Source organism: Lepisosteus oculatus, chromosome 29 (assembly GCF_040954835.1).
Source record: "Lepisosteus oculatus isolate fLepOcu1 chromosome 29, fLepOcu1.hap2, whole genome shotgun sequence".
NCBI lineage: Eukaryota > Metazoa > Chordata > Actinopteri > Semionotiformes > Lepisosteidae > Lepisosteus > Lepisosteus oculatus.
In genome coordinates this window covers 3,682,174-3,696,189 of record NC_090724.1, presented here as the reverse complement: position 1 = coordinate 3,696,189, position 14,016 = coordinate 3,682,174, and the positions used below count along the sequence as shown (strand labels likewise).

At 43.1% G+C, this 14,016-nt stretch overlaps 1 protein-coding gene across 6 annotated transcripts in view; it reads left to right on the top strand.

Annotated features, from left to right (window-relative positions):
• pde4ca (phosphodiesterase 4C, cAMP-specific a) overlaps nucleotides 1-13,014 on the top strand; it is a 141,880-nt gene extending 128,866 nt beyond the window's left edge. For all 6 annotated transcript variants that reach the window (XM_015365653.2, XM_015365654.2, XM_015365658.2 and 3 more), the window contains 9 exons: nucleotides 13-106; nucleotides 2,662-2,834; nucleotides 3,869-3,967; nucleotides 4,870-5,034; nucleotides 5,391-5,490; nucleotides 5,984-6,138; nucleotides 6,596-6,718; nucleotides 7,070-7,252; nucleotides 7,850-13,014. In XM_015365653.2, coding sequence (XP_015221139.1) covers nucleotides 13-106; nucleotides 2,662-2,834; nucleotides 3,869-3,967; nucleotides 4,870-5,034; nucleotides 5,391-5,490; nucleotides 5,984-6,138; nucleotides 6,596-6,718; nucleotides 7,070-7,252; nucleotides 7,850-8,359 — 1,602 coding nt within the window. In that variant the 3' untranslated portion in view covers nucleotides 8,360-13,014. The remainder of the gene's footprint in view (nucleotides 1-12; nucleotides 107-2,661; nucleotides 2,835-3,868; nucleotides 3,968-4,869; nucleotides 5,035-5,390; nucleotides 5,491-5,983; nucleotides 6,139-6,595; nucleotides 6,719-7,069; nucleotides 7,253-7,849) is intronic.
• Nucleotides 13,015-14,016: the final 1,002 nt, after the last annotated feature.

Genomic DNA, 14,016 nt, shown 5'->3' with positions numbered 1-14,016 from the left:
TTTCATTTGCAGTTTAAAAGGATGCTGAATCGGGAACTGACGCACCTATCAGAAACCAGCCGGTCTGGAAACCAAGTATCGGAGTTCATATCAAGCACTTTTCTGGGTAGGTTAAGAAAGGGCTGTGTCACAGAGTTAGGACCAGAGTGATCAGTTTAATTCACCTGAGATTAGCATTAAAGTAGCTGCAATATTTAATACGTTTGAAAACACTGTGGCCTGTACCTTGAATCAAGTGCATCTTTGAAATTATCTTACCATTAAGCAAGTTATGAGATCAGTCAACTCATTTCTGGTTTTAAGTGGGGAAGGTATTTTATCCCTTCTAGAGTTTATAATTTTTCCTCAAAGGGGCATATTGGTATTCAGAGCCAGTGGTACTTTTTTGTGCCTACAGTATCTTGGATCACCAAAGGAAAAACAAAAAACTCCCAAGAGCTGTGTGACTCGATCCTTTCCAACAAACTGTTGCCAATGGGTGCACGTGAATTGGTTTATACTGCAAATTCTTAGTTACGGTGCAGGCCGTAATACTGACACATTTCCTGCTGGTGTACCTGAGTCACAATGCATCTGTGCAGTAAGTGTCCGGGTGTTTTTCCACTGGCTGTTTTATTGAGCTAAGAGAGAAACCAACCAATGAAACTGCTGCCTCGCCACTGATATACAGTCCTGGCTTGGCGCAGGCCAGACGGGCTGACTTTTGTCATCACGCATTTCCAGCCAGCACACAGGAGAGGCAGAAAGAGGTATCTGGTCATGTTGGAGGAGATGAAAGTAAAGCTTAGCCCTGGTCTGCCAAGAAATGCAACTTCCTGTGAGCTCACATTCCAGTATTCAAGAAAAAACTGTCTTTTCAATCGGACATAAAAACATGACACATGAAAACTGTACCCACACTCTGACTTGCCCTCCTATTGAACTACTCATAGGCTAACACTCCAAACTCCACAGCTATGAACAGAGGTTCACCGCTGATTGGAGGAAGGGTGCGTCTGATCTCATCTGATCTCACTACAAGCACCCAGAAAGTTGCAAGGGTTACTGTTTCACATGGAGCCAAGATCCTCCTGGCTCCCTCAGTGGTGCACTTGCAATGTAGTTATATGAAGTGAAACATACAGTTTTAGTGTTTAATTCTGTTGTGCAGTGTGTAGAATAATCACTGGAATATAGCAGTCACCAAACTGCCTCAAGGTCTGTTAAATTAGGATAGGGACTGACTTTGTAGAAACAATATTAATAGGTTTGCTCCTAGCGAGCTTGTCAAGAGAAGGAGTTATCAAAGAATAAAACGTACATCACTCAAGCCCAAAACAGACCAGCTTGTCACATACTACACCAGACCATACTGTATAAAAAGTTAGAAGAGTTCAGTGGGACCATCTCAAAGCTGCAGCTCTGTGTGTATTGAGCTCAATAAAGCTGAATCTGCACAAGGCTGTCTACAGCTCCTCTGCTGAAGAATTCCCCCAACAGGATACATGGTCACTTAATTTTATTTCTGTGCAGTGGTTTTTCAAACATAGTCAAATACACAGTATGGCACAGACCTTCGAGTCAATTAGGATCATTGATCCAAAAACTGGGACTGAACGACTTTTAAAGTGATCCTCACATGTGGACAAAACTGTCTCAGCCTGTCTCTGTCTCCCAGATGTGAATCATACAGGACCAGGAATAGCTCAGTGCACTCCAATCCCAGTTCTGGCGTCCTGAGTTTCTCCTTGTGTGAGAATGAGTATGTGTAAGTGCGAAATGGAAAGGGGGGAAGAGGAGCATCATTTTAAAGGAAGAACCAACATTCCTCGACACATTGTCTGTTGTTGCCATGGGGACGGTAATATTATTAGACTGTACTTGCGTCAATACTCAGCATTTAACTAATATTATAGCAGAATGGAGCCTTCACCAAAATGGGTGCAGATGGAAAAAGGGTGATCCCAGGTTTTTTTTTATTTCTACAATTATAGTAATTTTTTGTGAACTATCTCATGCGTCCTAACAGCAGGAGGAAAAAATTGGAAATAGGTGAGACTGTTTTTTATTTCCTGTCTTACGAGCTGTATATTGCGTAGATCCTAAAATGATATGTATTCCTGATATAAGTCATATTCCCATCCCTTCAGATTAGGCTAGATTTTTGTGTCTTCCCATAGAATGTCCTGCTATTATTTTGTGTAGTTAGATTGAGTAATTTTGCCGTTGGTCAGTTTGAATATCATCTGTTGTGATCTGGCTTCCACTGATCTGATAGTGTGGATAAGATCACAACGTACAGCTAACAAACTGTACAAGAATCCAGGCACAGATCTCTCAGACTGACGTAGTGTGCAAGTCTTGTATATTACGCCGATGTGAACGGCCTGCTTTCTCTTTGAAGCAAGGGCTACTACTGACAAAAGTAAAGAATTCTTCTGAATTACGTCTGAATGACGTGACTCCCGAAAAGGAAGCACAGGATGAGATCTAAAGTTGAACAATATTTGTGAAAGTGATGGTGGACGTTGGTGAGGTTTCTTGACGTGTCTTTTTGGATTGCCATTAGCCTCTGCTTGTCGTCCTCTGTACGCAATGCAAGCTCAGGAAAACAAAACATCTTGCCTGCCTGGGTTTTGTTTGGCTGCGGTGTCACTCAGGGCTCCACCTGTCTCGTTCCAGACAAGCAACACGATGTGGAGATTCTGTCCCCCACGCCCAAGGAAAAGGAGAAGAAGAAGAGGCCGATGTCTCAGATCAGCGGGGTGAAGAAGCTGACCCACAGCTCCAGCCTGGCCACCTCCAGCATCCCACGATTCGGGGTCAACACTGACCAGGAAGACCCCCTTGCAAAGGCACTGCGCTTATTGACTTCTCTCGGGTGATGCCCATTCTCGGTGTTCATTCTTACCCAAACTGCTCACCTACTGTAAATGTGAACATTAAAATAAAGCTTGACTTCCGTTTGGCACAGTGGCATAGTGGGTAGCACTGCTGCCTCACAGATCGATAGTCCTCGATTTGAATTCAACTTGGAGTGCCAGTCTGGGTGAGGTTTGTATGTGATTCCTATGCTTGCATCAGTTTTGCTCTCACCAATCAAAGACGTGCAGGATAGGATCTACTGGCTTTGGGACTGTAAAGGGATTTCTGATGTGCTTCTCTGTTCCTTAAAGTGAAAAGAAAGAGTTTTGTGTTGGTATTTTCAGTGTTCTTGCAGCATCACTGCAATTTAATAAGAACGTAAGAACAAGAGATGACGCTTGTTTAGTGGAGAGTATCTCTTTGCATCCTGCTGATTTTTGCAGCAGCTCTTTAAAAGGTAATCATCCCAATTGTGTCTGGGCCATTTCTATGTTTTTGGTTTGCCAACATTTAGGACAAGGTGTAGCTCCAGACAGATTGTCTTTCTTTTGCAAAGCAGGTAGCAATGCAATTGAATGACTGTGACCTCCCTGGAGTGATAATAATTGTTAATTTCCAGACAGCAATGTATAATAATTGTATAACCAGAAATCCTTTGTTGTCAAGCATTGGTGAGCAAATGAGGAAATGGGCATGATTGGAAAATGCTACTGGCAGCTTTAAAACTGGGCACACGGGACAGAAATAAACCCTGAAAATGGGCAACTCTCCTTAACATCAGCTGATAGTATGAGTATGTCTCTACCTGGTCTGTTCGCTCTTGACTGGGGGGCTTTGGGAATAATGATTATACAGCCACAGGTTAACACTGGGGCTTAGTGGGCTAGAATAGTTTTGGCAATTGTTCAGTTTTATTTGGTGGACAGGAACCTGTTTGAATGGACAAATAAAGAGGAAGTGACTGTTTTCACATTAGTGTGTCACTGTCTTTTGCTCAGCCTTTTTGCTGTTTTTTTTTTCCCAGGAAATTGAAGATATCAACAGATGGGGCTTGGATATTTTTAAGATAGCGGAGTATTCTGGGAACCGCCCTCTAACAGTGATGATGTACACTATTTTTCAGGTATGAATTTGTTGTTGGTTACAAACGAATTAGAGATGGTTAAATCTCATCATCCACAGCCTTAGGGACACCTAACTTTCATTCCTTTTTTATATTATTTGAACTTGTCGTTTGTAGAATCAGTTATTTGCAACAATTTACCCAGGCCTTAATTATTGACACTTTAAAGACATCAATACAAACTGAAAGAGTGTGACTCCAGTACCATGAATCGTTAAAACCCCCGTTGGTTAACACCATATATTAGCACTCATTCCAACCTACTGCACCTCTGAAAGTTTCAGCTCATGTTTCAAAAATGCAGCTTTCCCAAAACAGTGCAACATGCCACACACATAGTTTTATAAATAACATTTAATTATCTAAATTCAAAACAACTCTAGTTCTCCCAACAACTAACTCAGCTGGTACACTACTGGGGTAAAAACCATATAGGTTTGAATTTACTGTGAGCTAAATATATCATTTTAAGCTTGTCTTTTTTATATTTGAAGCATATTAATTTCACATGTACTAATACTACGTTTATTTTGGATCTGTTAAAATTCTGAAACATTCCTGGATTCTGTTTGAAAATTAGATTTATGAAACAACAGCAGCAGACAGGAAAATAACATTGCTTAGCAGTTTGAACAATTTTGGCCTTAGGAAAGCTGCAGACTCTTATACAAACAGAGACCAGGTGCTGGATATTTCTGGATATTTCTTTTATCTCATTTTACGCAAATAGGATATAAATGGAATATACGATTATATCCATATACGGCGCAGGTTTTCACTTTCATGCTTTAAGGCCATGACTTGTACAAGAGTGTGCAACTTGTGAAGCCTGACGCAGATCGAGGCAGTCTTGTCTCCTTCCGCGGGTTGTGATTTAAGGAAGGGTGTCCTGTTGTGATCAGGAAAGAGAGCTGCTGAAGTCCTTTAAGATCCCAGCGGACACGTTCATCACCTTCATGATGACCCTGGAGGACCACTACCATGCTGACGTGGCGTATCACAACAACATCCACGCCGCGGATGTGGTGCAGTCCACCCACGTCCTCCTGTCCACGCCAGCGCTGGAGGTGAGCCTCAAACAGAAACCCCAGCCATTTATACCACAGCTCAGTCTCAGTGCTCATATTTCTTCAGCCTTTGAATTTTATTTGCGTTTCATATCTAACCAAATAATAATATAGTCAAATAATATCATTAAGAATAATTTTAATAGATTAAAACAGAAGTTTAAATTGCCTTGAAATTAGTCATCTTTTTCCCCCAGCATTTGTGAATCAACGATGAGTTTTACTTTTACATTGTGCTCAGATAGATATGAAAACATACTAGTACACTGCAAGACAATTCCCTGGACATTTGCTCTGAGTTTTGAACGGAGGCATTGTGTGCAGTTCTTTCTAACACAGATCATTGTCTTTTCCAGGCAGTCTTTACTGATCTAGAAATCTTGGCTGCTCTTTTTGCCAGTGCCATTCATGATGTGGACCACCCTGGCGTGTCCAATCAGTTTCTCATTAACACAAGTGAGTGGCCTCCTGTGGTGGGGAGGGTGCTTCTTTGTCACTTCTGCTAACAAACCATGCTAATGCTCACTGGTGACAACTGTGTTTCCTAGTTATTGTTGAGAACTATAGTGGTTGGGTCTAGCTATTAATCCTGTGAAACCACAGCAGGTTGACAGAGCTTGACCTTTGTTGAAGCTGCACAGTAATCTCAACACATGCCAAGGTGCTGCTTTATGGTTAAACCCTATGATTGTCTGGCTTGAAGCAGCACAGGGCCAACGTACAAGTTGTGTGTGTGATACTACTCAGTGATGGTAGTTGGCTGTTGATATATTCCACTAAATAGAGTTCTAGGCAAAGAGCCATAGGAAAATCATTACAAACAAGCCTTTGGACAGCTACCTTACAGCATGTGTCCAGCCTACTACTGAACTTAAGCTTGGGCGCTGGGTGTCCTTCTCCCTGGTAGTCTTCCCTCATGGGATTTGTGGTTTGCGTGTCTTGCTGACAGACTCAGAGCTGGCCCTGATGTACAATGACTCCTCTGTCCTGGAGAACCACCACTTGGCTGTGGGCTTCAAGCTGCTCCAGGAGGAGAACTGTGACATCTTCCAGAACCTGAGCAAGAAGCAGAGGCAGTCGCTGCGCAAAATGGTCATTGACATGGTGGGTGTGAGCAGAGGGGGCTTAGCACCAGGGTAGGACAGGGGGGACTCAGTGAGTCCGGGATTTAGAAAGATGGCGAGGAAGAGGCTAGCATAGGATTAGTTACACTTACTGTATCCATTTCAGGATCTTAATTTCAATCAGTTCTTTTTCAATGAAGTGATTGATTAAAAATCTATTTAGAAATGCATTAAGAAGCTCAGAACTGCCATCAGTTCAGTCAGTTTTTTTAATTTTTTGTTTCTTTTTGTCAGTAACCACCACCTCAAAGCCATACTAGTATATTATAAACAACTGCATTAGAATAACACCACCAAGATCAGGATCTAGAGTTTTACATTGCAAGATGCTGATAAAATTAATACATTTTGTACTACAGATGTGATCATGACCAACAGTATAGGATTCCCCCCCCATCTAAATGCCACAAAAGCCAGTGTTATTGTCTCATTTGCAGGTACTGGCCACTGATATGTCAAAACACATGAACCTACTGGCAGATTTGAAGACAATGGTGGAGACGAAGAAAGTGACGAGCTTAGGAGTGCTACTGCTGGACAACTATTCCGATCGGATTCAGGTTAGAAACTGGGATACAGGGGAAAAAAGATCATATTGATGATACATGGGCTGAATTTGAGATTGGGGGAAAAAAATCACGGAAATGTGGAACTGGCTTCTCCAGGGTATGACGGATATCTTTTTCCAGGAAATATCTTTTTGTAGACATTAAAACTGAAGTAATCAGTGTGAATGATTTGGAGTGTCGAAAACAGGCAAGAGAATGTGTGAATTTGTGTGAATGTATGCCTGAATTGCAGTTGTAGTTGTGGTTTAGGGATTTGTTCCCCAAGCGGTTCACCTAGCCAGGGCTTGGTGATGCAGATCCACTCCGCCCTGCCTTCTCGACTCAGGACGGCTGCTCTTCCAGGTTCTCCAGAACATGGTGCACTGCGCTGACCTCAGCAACCCCACCAAGCCCCTGGAGCTGTACCGCCAGTGGACTGACCGCATCATGGTGGAGTTTTTCACGCAGGGAGATCGCGAGCGGGACAAGGGAATGGAGATCAGCCCCATGTGTGACAAGCACAACGCCTCCATTGAGAAGTCTCAGGTACAGCTAGGAAACAGGCCATCAAGCTGCTTTCTTTACTGCTTGGTAGTCATGCTGTCTACTTATTGGTTTAAATCCTACTGTTTCCTCTTGCCTAGCTAGCACGAGCTCTTCCAGCTTGTGCAAGCCTTATCATTTTATTATATTATCTTTTTGTTTTTACATGATTCCTAATTCCCATATGAAGAATTCATGTATGAGTCACCCTGAATAATGGCGTCTGCTAAAGCAAGTATCGATGAATAATACAGCAGCTAATAACGGCCAGGTCACCTGTCCCACCAATTAACAGCACTGTGATACAGTGCATTTCCACTCCTGTTCCTCTGGAGGTCCTGATGGTATCTATAGCAGAGTGGAACCAACAAGCCTGGCTGGTGTTTTGGTGCAAATTGCTTAAGAACATTGCTAGAAGGAACACCTTGCAGACACACTGGCCCTCCAGGACAAGGGACCAGGATTAGACAGCCCTGATTTAGAGCGTTAAGAGAAGAGTTGACCTCTCTTCTGTCATGCTCAAAGGAATCTGAAAAAAAAGATAAGTAGTGAACTCTCAGGAAAAAAGACAGCCACGATGACCCTTTCATCGTTTTCCAGGTGGGCTTCATCGACTACATCGTCCACCCGCTGTGGGAGACCTGGGCCGACCTGGTGCACCCCGACGCTCAAGAGATCTTGGACACCCTGGAGGACAACCGAGAGTGGTACCAGAGCATGATCCCTCACAGCCCCTCCCCTCCCCCCGAGGAGAGGGAGAAGGAGGGAGTGACCGCGGGAGACAAGTTCCAGTTCGAGCTGACTCTGGAGGAAGAGGGGGAGTCGGACAGTGAGAGCCCCACGGAGGACAGCAGTGGGGAATCTAGGACTGTGGGCTCTGGGGAGTTGAGCCAGGACTCCCCCAGCCGGGAAGCCTGCCCTGGTCTGGACTTCTCAGCTAAGGACAATGCCAGAGCCCCAACGAACACTCCTGTTCAGAGCCTGGCGCAAAGGACGTTGCCTGGAGACAGTTCTCCTGAGGTGGACATGAGCCCTAGCAGGGGAACAAGCATAGAAAACAACGAGCTAGACCAAGAAGGGAACGTGACGTGCCTTCCACTGGGTACATAACAAAAGAGAGATGCACTTTTGTTTTTTTTTTTACTTTTCCCATTTGCCTGGCTTGCAGTAGTGGTCTTAATGGTAGCGGAGAGGTTAAGGGGGCTTCCAGCACTGTCTGTCAGGCAGACAGCAGTAGCCGTACACTGGAGTTGCTTCTGAGACAACACCATGTCATGGATTGTTGTACTTGATTTTTCCTACCGTCACGAGGAGCGAGCAACACCAGAAGAATTCTAGTTTTTGCCAAATGCTTCAGTTGTTGTTGTTTTGTTTTTTTCAGGGTTGGGGTGGGGGGTAGGGATGGGGGCTTTTGGATTTCGGGAAAAGCACCTCGGCACAGAGAAGGATCCAATGGCCACTGCAGCTTCCGTTCGGCCTGCGGTTTGTGCCGTCGTCGCGGAAACGGCGTCAGGCAGACCAGCTGCTGCAAGGCCTACTGAGAGACAGAAAGGAACTACAGAAAGGAACTCTACCAAGAAACGTCTTCCTTTGATCGACTGTATTTACCATTTGTAAGAAGACAGAATAATAACACAGGGTCTCGGGACTTTTGTACCAAACATTAAGTGAAAGTTTATTTGACTTTTAAAGAATAATAATCGATATTTGTTTTGCCTGTTCGTACCTCATACTCCTCTGTTTTGAACATTTGGAGAACACTCACTATTACTTTGCCTACGGTTCTACCAAATACATACCTGAACAGTATAAACACCCCATTAACATTAACCTCAGGGTATGAAGGAGAGAGAACTACAGATTTCTAATGTAGCAAAGACATCTTGGGTATCCCTGCAAATACAGATGGGCCCGATATGCCTTATAGATCTGTGGCACATGAGCTTAATTTGGCTCTTTTCTTTTTTAACTTTTGCTCAACAGTTTTCCACCTTTAGAGGACAGGCCTTTCCAAGGCTTCTGTCATTCTGGGCTTGTGATCCCATATGTGTTTGTTTTTTTAGGTCATATTTCAACAAAAAAGGCTGAGTGAGAAGGGCAGTTGTAACGATAAGTTAAAGAAGCCTCACTAGGTACAGGAAACGAGGCCTGTGGGTCCCCAGGGATCCGGATTTTGTTGCCGGTCTGCAGTCTGTTTCAGTTCAGCCTTGAATCAAGCTGGTCTTTTCATTTTCAACAAATTCCTGCGCTCGTCAGTTTTAAACCAACACACAGCAACAAAACACTTTTAGTGTAAATAAGTATTTTACTAAATGTCAGAAGTGAGAGGTTTATATTGCCCTTGTTACCTCCCAGTGCCTAAACCTCAGAACACACAACGTTACGGAGGACACCAACTGGCCTGTCCAGCTCATTTGGTTGCAAGGTCAATTGGTCTAAACGATTACGTGGAAGATGCCAGCGTTGACGCCAGAGGTGCGAAAAGTTGTAAGATTGTAACCAGCAGCCAGGGAAAGCCATGATGTGCAAAAACTGCACATGTTTTGTGATAGTGTTCTTCGTACCAGCAGCGGAATAACATAGGTTCCCCCCCATGGTCAGTCACTTACTGAAAAAGTCATTGAAGATTCTCGAATATGTTGACAGTACCGCCCCCTAACCACTACCAAATGCGCACCAATTTCTCAAATTCAGTATATTAAAGACAGCGAGCATAGCACACAGTTCTGTCAGGGCTCTGTAATTCCAGCTTTTGCGGGCAAAGTTTTTTCAGGTGTTTTAGGCTTTCTAAACTAATCACCCCATTACTTATGAAAGAAGTTAAGAAAATCCAGTTAAGAGTTAATGGTCCCTCTTAATTCTTTCCTGCTGGTCTTATTGCAGAACACCAGCAAAAAACATTGCATCATGGTCTTCATGACCAGAACTGGGATACCCCTGTTCTAGATAATTCATGCCACAATCCTTCAAAGATTGTGCTTTCAATGTGATTGACATTCCAATGATCCAGGGAACCTCTGTTCTTGTTTTTAAGCCAGGCATTTATTCATTTGAGGGCTCTCTGCTGTAACCATATGAAAGCCCACACATTTTTGATCTTATAGGGAGCAGGTCATCCTGTGTACTGCATACCTCTTCCTAGTTTTAAAGTAAAAAGCTTTAGAAATGGCTGGCTCTGTCCAGAAACATGCTGTCAAAACTCTTTCTAAAGTATAGTGTGTGTATACAGACAACTGCTGAATGTTTGGCGCCCCCTGTCAACATAGTGTGCAGCTGCACCCAATTTAAAATTGTATTACACCATCATGTATTACATGTGCTTATATATTGGTGTTAATATTGATAAGGGAATATTGATAAAGGAAATGAATTAAGAGAATGTAGATTATTTCATGGGAACACTACCTGCCCTGCAAATACCTGGCTAGTGGCAGCAAGCTGTCAATGGAACTGAGCTCTGCAGTGAGACAGAAAATATGACCTGGAAAAATTTGAATGCTCTTAAGTATTGCCTTTCACATGAGGCGGTTCAAGGGCTACGTACTGTAGATGCGTTATTGCCAGTAATGCAAACCGATAAATCAGATCAAATGCCTAGAGCTGTAGAATCCCAGTATCCACTGGCTTGGAAGAAAGGTCTGTTTAAAATTCTGTTTTACAAAGCAGCAGTGAGAGAAGAGGTAGCGCAGCAGGAATATTATGACATTCATAATATGTCAGGATCCAGTGTGTGTCAGGGGCCGGTCAACAGGGATACCCCGTGTTTCATACCGAGACGTCAGTCCTCTGTGCTCAGCGAGTGCCGTTCTTGTGATGCCGTGGCGGTCTGTAACGCGGTTTGCTTTGCTCTAATCTAAAGCTGTCGCCACGCGTCTGTACGCCGCCGACGCCTCCGCGGCGCTGCTGGTCGAGGACCGTCTCCCTGGATGGCGGCTCTGTTTTCAGGCCACCTCAACGATAGCACTTTACCCCCCCTGTCCTGCCTGACCGCCCCCGTCCACCTAGAAGGGCCCCATCCAAACGCCATTCCCACGGGAGGTTGGCCCACATCTGGAGCCTCCAGATGAAACACTCGGCCGTCACACTAGGCAGCAGAGCCTGAACAAGGAGTTCAGGAGTTACTCTTGCCACCTGAGAAAAAATGCCCAGATAATTCAGCCGCCTTCGTATTTTACGAGGCGAGGCCGAGTCTGAACTTAAGGTGATGAACTGGGAGCTGTGTAGCAACCCAGCTTTCTGTTACCCTCCCGTCTGTGGTCAAACACTCCCTGTGCAAACATGATGGGGTTTATGAAGCCACATGGCTGAAGAAGGCAACTGTATCACTGAAGGATGTGCGTGCACTTGACTTCTTCTACCTATTCATTTGCCAAATAGCTGCTATTTTCCATATACTGTAGCTGACTGTATGTTTGTACAAGCACGTACACATGGGTGAGGAATACGTCCTTTATTTCATGGTTTTATGTCTTGCACAGGGACGCCTCAAAAGACAGCGCAGGTTCCAAGCCAGCATGACACAACATGCTTTGGAAATTCCATTCCAAAAGATCCACAGATCCCTCCCTTGGTGACAGTGGATCCTTCTGTACTTTTATTTATTTTTGCATGAATATGCCAGATGACTTTATAAACAGGTGGTAAACAAAGCCTAGTGTCCCTTTGTTTTTTACTGGCTGCTGTATAAATACTGGGGTGCCATCTTGTCTTGTCACTATCGCGCAAACCATGATAACAGCAGCTTGTACTACATTGTGCATCACAGCACATGGAACAGGGTTTATCTAGGCTGTACCTGAGCCAGAGGGAAAGTATTTTTCCAGGGTGATGTGCCATAAACACAGCTGTGAAGAATGCCATGGTGAACTTTCCTAAACGATGGCCCTGCTGCACATAAAATTAATTAGCAAATTGCAATTGAGTTGTCAGGGAGAAGCAGGCAGTTTGCTTTCCATGAGGCTTAATGGAAAGGAAACATCAATATGATATATTATATAATAATATGCAGTAGATCACAGTATTATAAAATATATGCTATGTATTAAACTGTATCCTAACCTAGACCTCAGAAACTGTGCTGAACACATGGAGGTCAAATGGTCTCTATACCAGCTGGAAAAGGTGACGGGTCGAGACCTTTGTGAAAAGATATTGGAATTGGTAAGCAGCGCCAATCTGATGAGCACTTAGGCTTCTTGGGGTCTTTAGCAGAACCACCTCCCTTCCTCCCCATTGGAAACTGTGGGTGTCTGGTGTCATGAGTTTCCTCAGTCGAGAGCAACAGCAGCAAGAACCTCCCCTTCTCAGTTGCTAACAACTTTCACAGTGCCATGCAAACGTCCCAACATGAGCCCAACCTCCATACTGCATTACTGTATGATTTTATTTCCTTGTACATTCTGTAAAGTTTGCTATTTATTCTTTGTACGTATCTCTGATATATGAAGTGCTATGCGGAGCCTCTGTCTCTTGTACCGGAGCCCAAGGATTCAAGTGTACCTTCTGAAAGAGGACCAGGACAGTTGAACCACTACGACGAATGTTTACCATTTTTAAAAAAACCAAAAGACTCCAGGATTCAGGTTGCATATGAGGGAATAGCACTGTGTTGTATGTGAAGTCCTATATATATATATTTGTTTTGTTCAGTCTGAATTTACTGCAGTCTAGACAATCCAAACACCAATGTTTACTACTGATTTGTATTTCTGTCTCACCTGATGACTGTACACGTCCTCTTTGTCATTAAAAACAAGAAGGGTCAAGCTTTTTGGCTCGGCGTGTTTTTATCTTCTTGTGTTCCCTGACACCCTCGTGCATCACAGAAAGATCTTGCCAGAAGTATTCCCATTGCTGATGGCTTCAATGTAGCAGAATACTAAGTTTGGAGTTCTATAGAAATACAGGAACTTACAGTACACATGATAATCCATGTAAAAGTACAAAGGAAATGCACTATTCATTGAAACATTTTATATATAAATATATTTAAAAAAATACAAGGTAATCTTTGTCTTTCTTGCACCCGTAAATACAATATGATATATTAGACTAACCTTATTTAAGAATTCTGGAGAAATGCAAGAGTCCAAGCCGCAAAGTAACCTTCCTTAAAAAGTCTCGAACTCAAACGTTCAGACACAGCAAAACTCACAGACTGAAAAGGGACGGAACAAAGCGCTTAGCTACAATTACTGCAACAGTTTGTCAGAATAATTGTTGTAATGTTAGCATCGAGATATGTAAAAATGAAAATCCCCGGTTAGGGTACTTGTAATATAAAGTTTATTTAAAGAAATGGTACCAATGTGCATACTAGTTACAATCTCATTTTATTTCCTCGAGATGTCCACCTGTTAAAAAACAGTGACGCAAAGTGATCAAGGTACTGTAGGAAAAAAATCTACACCCAAGGTCGAGATTGCAGAGCGTGGGAGACATCTAGTGTTGATACTGTATGTAAAATAGACACTTTTGGTAACAATACAAAAAAGTTATTTTAACATAAGATATTTTAACAGTACGTTTGAAAACTAGCAATTACTCGAACGTTGACAAATTGTAAAGTGATATGTCAGATTGCATCCTGAACAACTCAAGACAAAATGGACCGACGTCCTTAATTTGAACAAATATTATGTACCGATTGGTTTGATTTGAATAATTGTTATTAGATTACACGTCTGTTCCAGTTTCGGCGTCCTCAAGATTGATCCATCATTGTCAATAATACTGCAGGCTACTGTTATATTCTCAGCTACACAGAA